The following is a 14,913-nucleotide window of genomic DNA, read 5'->3' on the forward strand; positions in this document are numbered from 1 at the left end:
CAGCTATTTTTAGCACTGATGCAACCATGCTCACGTGAGACCCTCCACTCCCCAGTCCCAGACCTTCCAGCAACCTTCAGCAGGCTTGTGGGAACTCTGCCCACCCCTTGTAGGCGCCCCACCAAAAGGAGGGGGTTCTGGTTTCCGCCCATATCTGTTTTCTCCACCCCAATTTGGGAGTGGGTGTCAAGTTCCCAGTGAGGGCAGGGCGGGGCCGGGCTGGGGTGGCCAGGCCTGAAGGACGTGGGGACATGGGCCAGAGTGGCCAGACCCTACACCGACAGAAGCAAACCTGAGCTGTGAGTGGGGGACCAGCACAGGGAAGCCATCCGGACCCAGAGCCATTCCGTCCCACAACTCTTCACCCTTACTGTCATCCGAGCTCTGCGAGCGAGGCCTGTGCTGGGAGCACCTGAACCTAGTCTCTGTCCGGGCCCACTCCCTTCCCTGGGCGTCTTTCTTGGACCCCAAGCCGCCCTTCGCTGTCCTTGGGGCACCTGGAGTCCGACTCCTGCAGCATTGCAGATAGGCCTGTCCGGAACCCCACGAGGGTTCTGCGGCGGCGGCGGCGGCGGTTAGCCAAGCTTGGGAGGGCCCAGCAGGGCGCGTAGCAGCGTTGGGGCACGGGCGGGTTTGGGAGGGGGGTGGTCGCATAGGGAACCGGGCAGAGGGTGGGGGGAGCGAGGACCAGATGGGGCGGCGGAGGGGCGGAGCCTCAGCTAGAGGTGGCCGGGCGGGGACGGGGCTGGACACACTCAGCACCTTCTGCCCCTAACCTTAGGTGCTGACTGAACCCCAGGATGGCGGAAGCACACCAGGCAGTAGCTTTCCAGTTCACTGTGACCCCGGATGGGGTCGACTTCCAGCTTAGTCGGGAGGCTCTGAGACACATCTATCTGTCTGGAATCAACTCCTGGAAGAAACGCCTTATTCGCATTAAGGTGTGGGAACAGGTGGTTCTCCCGGCCTCTTTTTCCCAGCAGGTGCTTAGGCAGAAGCCAGCTGTCAGCAGTTAGTCTCCGCCTTTGGCCAGCAGTACTGCTGATTATAGATAGGCTCCAGTCGAGCAGAAACCAGATGGGTGATGAATATGTGATAGGACATATAATGTAGACATGTATGGAGGAAGAACACAGTGAAAGGATGAGGCAAAGACCAGGAGCCCTTTCTCAGGATTTCCCAGGTGCCTAATTACATTTTCCCACTCCACAAGGATGCTTGTTTCTTCCCCCACAGAATGGCATCCTTAGGGGTGTGTACCCTGGCAGCCCCACCAGCTGGCTGGTTGTTGTCATGGCAACAGTTGGTTCCAACTATTGCAAGGTGGATCTCTCCATGGGGCTGGTCGATTGCATCCAGAGATACCTCCCTGCCAGGTAAGGCACCTGGAAGACACATGTTTCAGAAAAAAAAAGGGCCAAGACAGTTCCCAAGGCCAGGATTCCTGTACTAGACAGATACAGGAAAGCAGTCATTGGTGGCCAAGGGTCCCTCTCACAGGGCTACCATCATCTTAGTTCCAAGGCAGTTTGTCTATTTGATGCACTCAGACCTGAGTGCACCCAGCAAGGTCTTTTTCCATTCGTGTCTTCCCCAAGAGAGTTCATAGCCATGGACTGCAGTTAGAACTCCCCAAAGGATGGCATCAAAGGGCTATCCTGAAGTCTTCCTCCTTCTCCAATAGTTATGGCCCCTATGGGACACCACAGACCCAGGAACTTCTCAGCATGGTCATCTTCTCCACTGGGGTCTGGGCAACAGGCATTTTCTTTTTCCGACAAACTCTGAAGCTGCTACTTTCCTACCACGGGTGGATGTTCGAGATGCACAGCAAGACCAGTCGTGCCACCAAGATCTGGGCTGTGAGCAGAAGCACTGGAGGGTGCAGGCATCTGGTTTGAGATCCTGGGGAATCTCATTTGGGGTTCTGAGCAAGAAGGGAGAGGCAGATTGAACAAGAGAGCCTGGTGCATGCATTTTTCCTGAGGGAGCTGGGATGGTTCTGAAGGACTTGATCATTTTCTAGTTTGTGTCCACTCTTCCTGCTAGCTCTTACCCCGACACTGTACTCCGTACCTTTAGATCTGTGTTCGCCTCCTGTCCAGCCGACGGCCCATGCTCTATAGCTTCCAAACATCTCTGCCTAAGCTTCCTGTACCCAGTGTGCCAGCCACGATTCAGCGGGTAAGAGCCTGAGTACCAATGAGCACAAAATCCTGGATTCAGAGGACTAGTCCAAACTTCTAAGCACTGTTTTCTATAAATAGCTGGCTTGAGAAGAACGGGGTCTGGTTGAGGAGAGGTTGTAAGAAGGTTAAGAGGGAGAGGTAGAGCCATCTTCATGATAATAATTTGACTGGACAGTACCTGGATTCTGTGCGGCCCTTATTGGATGATGATGAATTTTACCGCATGGAGACACTGGCAAAAGAATTCCAGGACAAGACTGCCCCCAGACTGCAGAAATACCTGGTACTCAAGTCATGGTGGGCAACTAACTATGTAAGTTTGCCCTCCCAGGCTTGTTCTTATCCCCATGTTCTCGATACCCCCTCCTCCTCAGCTCTAACCTGCAGCCTAACTATCCATAGGTGAGTGACTGGTGGGAAGAGTACGTCTACCTCCGAGGCAGGAGCCCCCTCATGGTGAACAGCAACTATTATGCCATGGTAAGAACCAGAGCCTCCTAGGGCTCCTGTGTGCCCAGCTCTGTCCCCAGCTCTGGAACAAGGATCTAGAGGACATCCCAGAGCCTTTGCGTCAGTTTCCATGGGTGAGTGGGGCTTGTGGAGTGAGGCCTGAGGGAAAGAAAAGGGGAGGAGAGCTCCTGGAGGAGCAATCCAGAGCCAGCCTGTGGGTGGTGGGGATCCTGACAAGAGGGAGCATTCTGAGACTGCCCATGAACTTCTCAGGCCAGTTATGCCATACTCCACTGCTTCCTAGCTTTGCCCTGTCCTCCTTGGCCTCCTGGCCTCTCTGGCACAGGTTCTCGGTTATCTTGACACCATTTTGGAGAATTTCTTGAAACATGCTTTGCCTTTGTCCCTTTGTGGAATCAGACCACAGGGTGAATACCAGCCCTGTGGTGCTCAGGAAGCCACTGTCTGCCTCACTTCACGTGACTGGTGGCCACACCATATACCTGTGGACAGGTGGCGGATCTTCCTGCTGCCCAGTGCCTAATCTCTCCTGATGTCTAAAACATACCCTGCTAGCCTCCTGGAATTCCCGTCATCCATGAACTGTCTTTCTAGCAACTTACAACCTGTCCAAATCAAAGAATTGTTTTTGTTGTTTTGTGGTAGAACCCCTTTGAAGCAAAATGAGCAAAGTATGAATGGGCGGAGAACAGTTCTGATCAAAGCTGGAGCCTGTCAGTTATACATTTCTGGAAGTTCACCCTGACATGATGTGAGATGGAACATAGGCAGGGTCTACAATATCTCAGGCCCCTGAAAAAGTTTCCTCAGGTTAGTGAGACTCAGGTGACACCCAGCCAGAGGTGCCCAGCCTACAGACTCTGCTCTGTCTGTAGGATTTTGTGCTTATCAGGAACACAAATGTGCAAGCAGCCCGTCTGGGAAATGCTGTTCACGCCATGATCATGTACCGCCGCAAACTGGACCGTGAAGAGATCAAACCTGTGAGTTACATCAGGGTTAAGGGTGGGGTAAGGAAAAGAGGCTTGAATCTAAGCCATGCTGGGCCTTCCTCTCAGGTAATGGCACTGGGCATGGTACCCATGTGCTCCTACCAGATGGAGAGGATGTTCAACACTACACGCATTCCAGGCAAGGAAACAGGTACGGGGCTACAGCCAGGCATCCATCAAGAGGAAGTCCTACCCTCCCAGCACCCATCAAGAGGAAGTCCTAGCCATGACAGCTAGGTGCCCAACTACTGTTTTTCTCTAAGCACTCCAGTGTCTCAGGATCATGAGTTTGTGAAAAGTAGTCAGTTTGTGACAGATTCTGGATGGTTGTACAGACATGGTGCTGATGCTGGGATGGCTGCTATGTACAGACAAGGTGCTGATGCTGGGATGGTTGTTATGTACAGACATGGTGCTGATGCTGGGATGGTTGTTATGTACAGACATGGTGCTGATGCTGGGATGGTTGCTATGTACAGACATGGTGCTGATGCTGGGATGGTTGTTACGTGCAGACATGGTGCTGATGCTGGGATGGCTGCTATGTACAGACATGGTGCTGATGCTGGGATGGTTGTTATGTACAGACATGGTGCTGATGCTGGGATGGTTGTTATGTACAGACATGGTGCTGGTGCTGGGATGGTTGTTATGTACAGACATGATGCTGATGCTAGGACCCCTAGGAGTCCAGAAGAGTGGCTGTCCTTCCAAGGCTTCTGAGTACCTAGGAAGGTAGTCATGAGTAAAGAGCAATGAAGGAACACTGAGCCTATCTCTCATGGAGCCTGAAGAGAAGGCAGGAGGGACTCGCTCGGGCATAGGGACTAACTTAGCATGGAAATCTACCCCTAGCTGAAGGCAGGCCCAGGTCAGATATGAGGCAGAGCAGAGTCTGCAGGGACCGTCTGTGTGCTGGAGGTGGGCCCTCTCTGGGCTCCAGAGGGGAACTGGGTATTCTCTGAGGTCCTGCCTCAGCTGCTCACTGACTTCTGTCACAGATGTGCTACAGCATCTCTCAGAGAGCAGACATGTGGCCGTCTACCACAAAGGCCGCTTCTACAAGGTGTGGCTCTATGAGGGCTCTCGCCTGCTCAAGCCTCGAGACCTAGAGATGCAGTTCCAGAGAATCCTGGATGACCCTTCCCCACCTCAGCCTGGGGAGGAGAAGCTGGCAGCCCTCACTGCAGGAGGAAGGTATCCAGGGCCTGTGGGGGAGGGCTTGTCCAGACCCAGGTTCAAGGCTTCATAAGAAGAACAGCTTGGCCCTCCCTCCGTCCCAGAACTGGAGGCCAGAGTTGCAACCAAGGACAGGCACATAATACATAGTGAAGGGCACTGGTGGTAAGGACAGAGGCCATCTTTCAGGATACCCAAGTGGTCCTACCTCCTCTCGTCTCCAGACTCAGCCAGATCCTAAGAGATACCCTGATAAAAAGTACACACATTGGTTCTACTGCTTACCTGCCCTTGTACCCTCAGGGTAGAGTGGGCACAGGCACGTCAGACCTTCTTCAGCTCTGGCAAGAACAGGACCGCCCTGGATGCCATCGAACGTGCCGCTTTCTTTGTGGCCCTGGATGAAGAGTCCCACTGTTACAACCCCGATGATGAAGCCAGTCTCAGCCTCTGCGGCAAGGCCTTGCTGCATGGGAACTGCTATAACAGGTGTGTGCCCCAGAGGTCATGGGTCAGAGGTCAGAGTTCAAATCTAGTGATTAGAACTAGAGGCTAGTGGTTTGGGTTAGAAGATTAACGTAGGAGTCAGGTTCAGAGTTAATGGGGAGGTAGCATTATTCAGGGGTAAGGTGGTAGGTAATAGCTAAGATTGGAGTTGAAGATTAAGAATAGAGATTGAGATGGGGGGCAGGGAGATAGTTCAGTGGGTAATGGTACCTGCTGCCAAGCCTAATGACCTGAGTTCAAACCCCAGGACCCACATGGTGGAAAGAGAGAACCAGCTCCCTTTGACCTCAACGAATGCATGTGCGTGCGCACGTGTGTGTGCACACACACACACACACACACACACACACACACACACACACACACATATACACACAAACAAATTTAAAATTTTTTAAAACAATAGAAGTTAAGGTTAAATTCTGGGTTAGTAATTAGAATTGGATCATTAGTGTTAGCAGTATAGGGTTAGGGTTGTAGGTTGGAGATCTGTATAATTTCCCAGCTTTGGGTCCACCCTGATCTACTCTTGCAGGTGGTTCGACAAATCTTTCACTCTTATTTCCTTCAAGAATGGCCTATTGGGCCTCAACACAGAACACTCATGGGCAGATGCCCCCATCATTGGGCACCTCTGGGAGGTAAAGGCCTAGAGAGGGGAACCTTCTGGGCAGGTCCTGGCAATGAAGCTCGTTTCTCAGTTGTGTTTTATCCCTGCAGTTTGTCCTGGGCACTGATACCTTTCACCTGGGTTACACGGAGACTGGACACTGTGTGGGAGAGCCAAACATGAAGTTGGCGCCTCCTCAGCGGCTGCAGTGGGACATTCCTGTGCAGGTATGCGGGCTAGGAATGAGGGGGTTAGGTCTCATCCTCAGGATGAAGGGACAAAGCGCTTCTCGGGTGCCACGTGGGCCACAAGCAAAGCAGAGACCCCAGGGTTGTCTGGCTAGAGAAACACTGAGATCCATGGCTGACGTCCGTAGAGCACCTGACAGTCTGGTAGTACCCTTCCTCTCCACCAGGCCCAGCAGGGCCTCATGCTGAATCCTCACAGGTTGCCATTTGTGTCTTCGGAAGCTGTTGGGCAGACTCTGCCTTTCCCCCATCACCTAGACTTCACACCTTCTTAGATCTAGAGGCCTCCTTGGAGGACTCTGCCCTCAACTGACCCCTTTTCCACATCTTGGCAGTGCCGGGAAGTCATCGAGAATTCGTACCAGGTGGCCAAGGCACTGGCCGACGATGTGGAGTTATACTGCTTCCAGTTCTTACCCTTCGGCAAAGGCCTCATCAAGAAGTGTCGGACCAGCCCTGACGCCTTTGTGCAGATTGCCCTGCAGCTAGCTCATTTCCGGGTAGGAGCTTCTGAGGGCTGTTGAATGTGCAGGGCATCCTCGGGGTCCACCTGCTTGACTCCCCGTGCTGTGTACCCCAGGACAAAGGCAAGTTCTGCCTGACTTATGAGGCCTCAATGACAAGAATGTTCCGAGAGGGGCGGACTGAGACTGTGCGTTCCTGTACCAGTGAGTCCACAGCCTTTGTGAAGGCCATGATGAAGGGGTCCCATACGGTGAGCCCCACACACCTTGTCTCTCTTCCTCCTTCACCTCTGTTTACTTCAAGGAACACTTGACCCCTCTGCTTCTGACCCCCAGAAAGAAGACCTCCAGGATCTCTTCCGGAAGGCTTCTGAAAAACACCAAAACATGTACCGCCTGGCTATGACAGGGGCTGGGATCGACAGGCACCTCTTCTGCCTTTACATCGTCTCCAAGTACTTAGGGGTTAGCTCTCCTTTCCTGGCTGAGGTCAGTGAAGTTGCTGGGTGTGACCTCTATCCCCTTGCCTTTAGGCCCAGAGAAAGGCCTTCTTGCGATAGAGCTCTGTGGAATTAGTACTCTTATGAGAAAAAGCAGACGTATGTGTGCTCTGCCAGATGGAGAGTGTGAAACAGGCTGAGGTCAGGGAAGGGTAAGGAGTCAGATGGGACTAAGGCAGCCACAGCTGGGGAGAGTTTAGGCAGATGCTGAGGTTTTCAAATGGGTGGTAGGGGACAGAGGAACATGGGTAGTTCAGGGAACTCCTGCACCACACATGTCCATTTCTTTTTTCTTTTTGTGTTTTCGAGACAGGGTTTCTCTGTGTAGTTTTGGTGCCTGTCCTGGATCTCGCTCTGTAGACCAGGCTGGCCTTGAACTCCCAGAGATCTGCCTGGCTCTGCCTCCCAGTGCTGGGATTAAAGGCGTGTGCCACCGCCACCACCAGTCAGCACATGTCCATTTCTGTACTCTTAACTAGTGCCTCTTATGTTTTGTCTTGCTTGTTTATTTAAGACCAAGTCTTGTTATATCGCTTTGGCTGGCCTGGAATTCACTAGGTAGAGTAGGCTGACCTTGAACTCATGGATGATTCTCCTACCTCTGCCTCCTCAGTATTGGGATTACAAGCGTGTACCACCATGCCTGGCTGATACTGTCTGTACTGATATAGTTCTTTGGCACTGCTGGTAGGACAGGGGCACACTGAGTGCCTAATGTCTAACCGACTTCCACTTCCCTGTTACAGGTGCTTTCAGAACCCTGGAGCCTCTCCACCAGCCAGATTCCTCAGTACCAGATCCGCATGTTTGATCCAAATCAGTACCCCAATCATCTGGGAGCTGGGGGTGGCTTTGGCCCTGTGAGTGCCTCAGAAGGATGGTGGTCGGCAGCATCGGGACCCTGGAGTTTCAGTTTAGGGGTTCAGACCTGGGCATGAGCACTTGATTTAGAGAAGACTGTGTGACTGTAAAATGGTAGCTGCTGACTTAGGCAGGCAGGTACTAGGACTACCCATTCACAAGCTTCCCCAGGGCGGCATCACCACACTCAGGGCTAGTCTTCAGGGGATAAGGCAACACACTGGGCCCTTCAGAGGTGTATTCACCTGAAGAGAACAGCCCTTTCCCAATGGAGCAGTCACATGAGCTGCTCTGTCAGAAGGCTAGAGATTGCTACAGAGACCGGGGGGGGGGGGGGATCTATAGTGCGAGTCCCTGAGGAAATGTGAGTCCCAGACTGCCAAACACAGGGGCAGCATCCTTTAAAGGAAACTGAAGGTCCAGTCTTGGAACCAGAGGCAGAGTCCTTTGGTTTGCATACTCTTTCCTGGATTAGGAGAGTGGGGGCTGACCTCAAGAATGCAATATCCAACATGGGCCCACCTCCTGTGACTCTCGTGGGAAGGGAAAAATCCATCGCTTTGGCTCTTGGGACTCATTTGCTTCTTGTCCTCAGGTGGCAGATGATGGTTATGGGGTTTCTTACATGATCGCGGGTGAAAATACTATGTTCTTCCACGTTTCCAGCAAGTTCTCAAGTTCTGAGACGGTGAGTCTCCCATGCTCCCATTTGGGGTGGTCCCAAGAAGAGGTGCTCCGTGGGGTATCCCAGAAGCACACTCCACCTCTGGTGGGGGAAGAGTCTGCTTGTGTTTTCAGAGGGCTGGGGACTGTCCTGAGAATGTGTCTAAGCTCCCAGTTCCCACAGAATGCCCAGCGCTTTGGGAACCACATTCGCCAAGCACTGTTGGACATCGCCGATCTTTTCAAAGTGCCCAAGACTGAAAGCTGAGGACAGGAGAAAGACCAGCTGCCCGTTTGTCCCCACCTGGTGGAGGAAGAAGCCTGTGGCCAGTTCACAGACACAAGGGGTGGCATGCACACATGCCCAGTTCTGCATAGCTCTGGTGGCGGGTGCGCTCCAGGCAGATACTGCTCCTTTAGGGCCCAGGTGGAGGCGGGACTGGAGTGGCGAGGGAATTTTGATTTTTTTTTTCTTGGTACATGCTAATAAAAAATAAGGCTGTATAATTCTCTCTCAGCCCTTAGGTGCCTATGTTGTGTTAGAGAACTATAAGGCCCTCTTCCTGCCCCAGCTCAGACTAGAATGGTGGCAATAGCAATCAAGGAGAATGTTCACGAGGGCTTCTTCCCTGCTTTGAAACATGTGCCTTTCCGGAATAATGCAGGCTTTGAGAGCGCTGTCCACCCTCTCATGTGCTCTTGGAATAAATTCTTGCTTTAGAACCTTTACCTGTTCCATGGGGCTACTTCTGTTTATCTGCCAGGGAGTGGGGCCCACCTGCCTACTCCACTCACTGGCATGCCTTCTGTAGCAATCTGGGCTAGAGTGCAACTCTACTGAGGCCAGGGGTGCCAGGCGAGCATGTCTGTGAGGGCACACAAGATACCCTGCAGCCACGTGCTACTTCAGTCCCGTATGCTCTCTTGTTGAAATAACGTTAAACTGAGTTGGACAATGATGACTCAATACCATATAGACTTGCCTTCAATCCTTCAGAAATAGCATTGCTTTGCACTTAGGAGGCCGAGGCAGACGGATTACCAAGATTTCAAGGGCAGTCTGAGCTACAGAGTGAAACCCTGTCTCAAAAAAAGAGCAAACCAATAATCTTTTTTGAAAGCGTAAGTAGCATATCAGTAACTACAGCTGCATACTTGAATGAAAGATTCCAGATGCTAAGAACCCACATGCACATCAGATTTAGAAGTCATGTTTGTTGAGCATAGATATGACCCTGTTCTGGAAACTCAGTGATAAACAGGATACTCTCTCTGCCTATACAGAATTCACTACTAGAAGAGGCTCATATGAGTAGGGCACAGTGCAGCTGATGGACACACAGCTATTTTTGGAATGACCCACTTAGCAAGTGTTTGCTGGATGCCTGCAGCATACAAGGCAAGCGAGCTAGCAATGAACAAAATTAGCAGACAGTCCTTCCTTCGGCACCCAAAGACTGCAGTAAGGAACACGGATAACAACTACACGATGTAGTGAGTCAAATGCAAGTTAGTGGTCAGGTCAAGGTGAGTGAGGGAACAGACCAATGAAAAGGCGCGATTTCAGATGGTGGTAAAAGCAGGTCTTTTAAAACAAGGCTACCAACTTACAGACCTGAAGGAGAAAGGAATAAGCCTTGTTCTTCCTGTCTTTCATGTCTCAAACTTGAAAGCAGAACATTCCTGGACCAAGGGGACAACAAGGTCCAAAAGTGTATGGGGAGAAATACCCGTTGTAAAGAATTAGCACATGACAGCGGATAGCTGGTGTAAAGTCAGAGAGCAGGAGGGCAGGCAAGCCTGGCTTGAAGACATCTTGTTCATCTTCTAGCTTCTTCAGATGACGGGAGACTGCTGGAGTCTGAGCAGAGGGAGTCATAATCTCTCCTCATTTTAAGGAGATTTTTTTTTTCTGGCCAACCAGAATGATACAACAAAATAGGATGCAGTCATGGGAGAATCGTGAGGCCTGTCTCGAGGCAGTGGTCATGACAGCAGGGGGAAAGAATGGCAGGGCTTATACTAAGGCAGTGCCATACGCAGGACTAGAAAATTGGGATGTGGAGTCTCTTAAAGGTAGGAATAACAAGCCTAATGGGATCTCAGAGACAGCTCACTTTAAAAAATTATTACATTACCAGGCAGAGGTGGCAAGCGCCTTTAACCCCAGCACTCAGGAGGCAGAGGCTGGCAGATCTCTGTGAGTTTGAAGCCAGCCTGGTCTACAGAGCAAGTTCCAGGACAGCCAGGGCCACACAGAGAAACCCTGTCTTGAAAAATCAAACAATATATAGATGTATGTTTGCATTAAAAGTTTTAGACTTAGTATATATATATATATATATATATATATGTGTGTGTGTGTGTGTGTGTGTGTGTGTATATGTGTGTGTGTGTGTGTGTGTGTGTGTGTGTGTTTCTGCAGGTATGTATGTGCATGTACCATGTGTGTGTCTAGTGCTCATGGAAGTCAGAAGAGGGTGTCAGAGTCCTTAGAACTAGAATTACAAATGGCTGTGAGCCACCAAGTAGATGCTAAGAACCAAACCCAAGTCCTCTACAAAAAAAGCAAGTGCTCTTAACTATTGTTCCACCCCTCCAGCCTCAAATGATTACATTTTTACTTTGTGTGTATGTGTGTGGGTAGCATGCTAGTTATTATTACAGGAGATTCTAAGGAATGTATGTAATCAGGCTGTGTGCCTAGGATGTAAATAGGAGCATGGGATCACAGTTTGCTGGTCTTAGCTATGTAAGGGCATGGGCACACCTGACAGATCCTCTGGGCTTCCTGAAAGCTCAAGCCTTCAGATCTGACTTCTACAAGACATCTCAGGTAGCACAACTCCATTGCCAGACAGGATACTCAGGGCCACTCACATTCCACCTGAATGGATCCCCTGACTTTCCTCTCCATTTCTGCCACAGGAGCAGGCCCATCTACACTGTTTGACTTTGCTCTTGCTAGACTTTCTGCCTAGAATCTCTGACCCTTACTTTTCCTTGCTGACTTCACTGTCCATCAGAGTTCATCTTGATTTTTCTGGAGTTTCATAACAGAAGTCAGGAGCGAGCTGTTCATGCAGCTGGAAAGTGATTGGAAGTTTAAAGGGTAATTCAGGCTAGAAAAGGACAGTCAGAAAACCAGATTCAGAGGAGGCAGAAGCCTGACGGTATATGGAGGGATTTAACTAAACAGCGCTCTTTTCAATAAACAGTGAATGGGTGTTCACTATGTCCAGACGATCTGTCTCGGCCCTTGATGTTTTCCTCTCTGGCAGACTGCTAAGGATCAGAATCCCAAAGAGAAAATTCTGAGGGTCCTGGGTGGTTTGTATTCTCAAACAGTTGGTGTCCAAAGTTAGTTGCAAACTCACCTTTTCTCACCTCAGCTTGTGTTATCAACACCTTCCAACCAATGCCTATTTCTCCCTCACCTCCCACATTGCCAGACCCTGTCAAATTGTTGTGGCTTTTAACTCTGCCTCTCCCTCCTCTATGAGCATGCCTCCCTTCCTTCACACTTCCATCATTGTGGGAGGCCAGCTCCCACCGTTTAAAGGGTTCCTATGAGGAAGAGAGAGGAATAAGAAACTTTTAGATAGAAAGATAGGGGAGAGGAGACAGACAGAAACACAGGACAGCTTTGGGAGGACCTGGATCAAAATCCACTGGCCCCATCTGGCTCTTCAAAAGGGCTTTTTCTAACAATGCCAAGGGGCGAGGCAAAAAGACCTCCCCCTATCAAGATCAAAGCACACCGCATAGCCAAGTGTAGACCCTTCCAAATACCTGGTAACCACGCCAGTGGTCACATCATCCCCTTATGCAGCCCTGCTGGGTAAAGCAAGCTGAGATTCTCAGACCTTGAGTAAGTTCTCACTAGGAAACCTCTGTGGGTCTTTCATTACCCAGACAACACCCTACTCCATCTCCATCTTGCCTCCAACAACCAGAAGTTCATTTTAATCATTTCAATCCTCTGATGGCATGTCCCAAACAACATGTCCACGGCCTTATGAATAAAGATTGATTTGGGAGTTGAGGAGACAGCTCAGGGAGGAAGAGCACTTGCCACACAAGAATAAGGACCTGGGTTTGAGTCTCTAGCGTTCATGTGAAAGCCAGGCATTGCCATACAGGTCCCTTCTGCGGAGACATTGCCATACAGGTCTGTAACCCCAGTATTGGGGGATGGAGAGAGGCAGACCCTAGGAGTTCACTGGCAAGCCAGTCTAGCAAAAACAGTGGGTTTCAATTTCATTGACACACCGTTCTCTAAGGCATAAGGCAGAGAGTGACAGAGCAGGAGAACCAATGTCTTCCTTTGACAACAACAACAACAACACACACACACACACACACACACACACACACACACACACACACACACACACACACACACAAAGAGAGGCTGGGAAGACAGCTTAATAAAGTCTTTGCCTGGGCTGGAGAGATGGCTCAGAGGTTAAGGGCACTCACTGGCTGTTCTTCCAGAGGTCTTGAGCTCAATTCCCAGCAACCACATGGTGGCTCACAACCATCTAGATGAGATCTGGTGCCCTCTTCTGGCCTGCAGGGATAAGTGCAGACCGAACACTGTATACATAATAAATAAAATAAATCTTTAAAATAATAAAGGAAGAAAGAAGGAAAGAAAGAAGGAAGGAAAGAAAGAAAATCTCTGCCTTTCAAGCAGGAGGAGAAGTTCGATCCTCAGGGTTGGTTTGGACTAGCCTATTAGCCTCCTTCCAACTAGAAATTTTTGGATTTTTTTTTAAAGATTTATTTATTTATTATATTTAGGAGTGTTTGCCTGTATGTCCGTATGTTCACCATGTGCATGCCTCCAAAGTGCCGCACCTCGGAGATCTGTATGGCAATGTCTCCGCAGAAGGGACCTGTATGGCAATGCCTGGTGTAGCTTGAGTTTTCCTGCCTGGCCCACAGTCAGGGCAAATCTCTGTCACCTGCCAGTCCCACAGCCACTCAGACCCGACCAAGTAAACACAGAGACTTATATTGGTTACAAACTGTATGGCCGTGGCAGGCTTCTTGCTAACTGTTCTTACAGCTTAAATTAATCCATTTCCATTCATCTATACCTTGCCACAGGGCTCGTGGCTTACCGGTATCTTCACATGCTGTTTGTCATCATGGTGGCGACTGGCAGTGTCTCTCTGACTCAGCCTTCCACTTCCCAGCTTTATTCTCCTCCTTGCCCCGCCTACACTTCCTGCCTAGCCAACGGCCAATCAGTGTTTTATTGATTAATTAGCAACACATTTGCCATACATCCCACAGCAGCCTGGCTTTCACATGAACGCTAGAGACTCAAACCCAGGTCCTTATTCTTGTGCGGCAAGTGCTCTTCCTCCCTGAGCTGTCTCCTCAACTCCCAAATCAATCTTTATTCATAAGGCCGTGGACATGTTGTTTGGGACATGCCATCAGAGGATTGAAATGATTAAAATGAACTTCTGGTTGTTGGAGGCAAGATGGAGATGGAGTAGGGTGTTGTCTGGGTAATGAAAGACCCACGGGTCTAGCAAAACGTAGCTTTGGATCTTCTGGAACTGGACTCAAAAACGGTTGTGCTGGGAACCAAATCCAGGTCCTCTGTAGGAGCAGTAAGTGCTCTTACTCGCTGAACCATCCCTCCAGCCCCACCCCCACCCCCAAGTAGAGCTTTATACTCTTGGCTTTTAAGTACTGAGTCGCTCTATTGGCTGTCATCCTTGCCTGGTGATATAGGTATTCTGCGGAGACAAGACCACTGCCGGGCAGACTTGGGCCGGAATTAGGCACGTCTGCCTGTGCGGTAATACCCCTGCCTCATCCAATCCCCATTATTCTCCCCCAACCTTCCAAAAACCCAAACATTGACTTGCCCTGTCAGGCAGGTGCAACAATGTCTGTCACACATAATACTGGACATTGAACAAATGTTTACGTCCTGAACACCAGGACAACAGTAATCAGACGGGGGCCCTGCCCATGTGGCTGTACACAGAGGCACGTAAGAAAGGAACCTCATTGTCAAGCCCTGGAGGCTGCGGGGAGGATTGGGGACCCACAGGCAGGAGGTAGCCTCGCGCTTCCTCATCTCTACTCCATTGACACTCAACCTCGGGCCACCTAAATCCAGAGTGAGATCCGGTAAGGCCAGGTGGCAGGCCCGCGAACAGGCCCCGCCCACCGAGAAGTCCCGCCCCCCAGGGAAAAAGCG

General features: G+C 50.5%; 1 protein-coding gene across 2 annotated transcripts; it reads left to right on the plus strand.

Annotated features, from left to right (window-relative positions):
- The first annotated feature begins 195 nt into the window (after positions 1–195).
- Positions 196–9,413, plus strand: Cpt1b (carnitine palmitoyltransferase 1B). 2 transcript variants are annotated; one of them, XM_059246867.1, is made up of 19 exons: positions 196–299; positions 782–941; positions 1,237–1,376; positions 1,685–1,862; positions 2,083–2,184; positions 2,365–2,502; positions 2,592–2,669; positions 3,536–3,643; positions 3,719–3,803; positions 4,654–4,849; positions 5,135–5,320; positions 5,874–5,979; positions 6,059–6,175; positions 6,532–6,696; positions 6,777–6,911; positions 6,997–7,149; positions 7,907–8,020; positions 8,617–8,709; positions 8,869–9,413. In XM_059246867.1, exons 2-19 carry the CDS (start codon positions 801–803, stop codon positions 8,950–8,952), a joined length of 2,319 nt encoding a protein of 772 aa, XP_059102850.1. In that variant the 5' UTR covers positions 196–299; positions 782–800; the 3' UTR covers positions 8,953–9,413. The 2 variants fall into 2 exon arrangements, with proteins under 2 accessions (XP_059102850.1, XP_059102849.1); XM_059246866.1 differs by lacking the exon at positions 196–299 and having other exon boundaries at positions 684–941.
- The last annotated feature ends 5,500 nt before the right edge of the window (positions 9,414–14,913 follow it).

Source organism: Peromyscus eremicus, chromosome 20, assembly GCF_949786415.1.
Source record: "Peromyscus eremicus chromosome 20, PerEre_H2_v1, whole genome shotgun sequence".
NCBI classification, from domain to species: Eukaryota; Metazoa; Chordata; class Mammalia; order Rodentia; family Cricetidae; genus Peromyscus; species Peromyscus eremicus.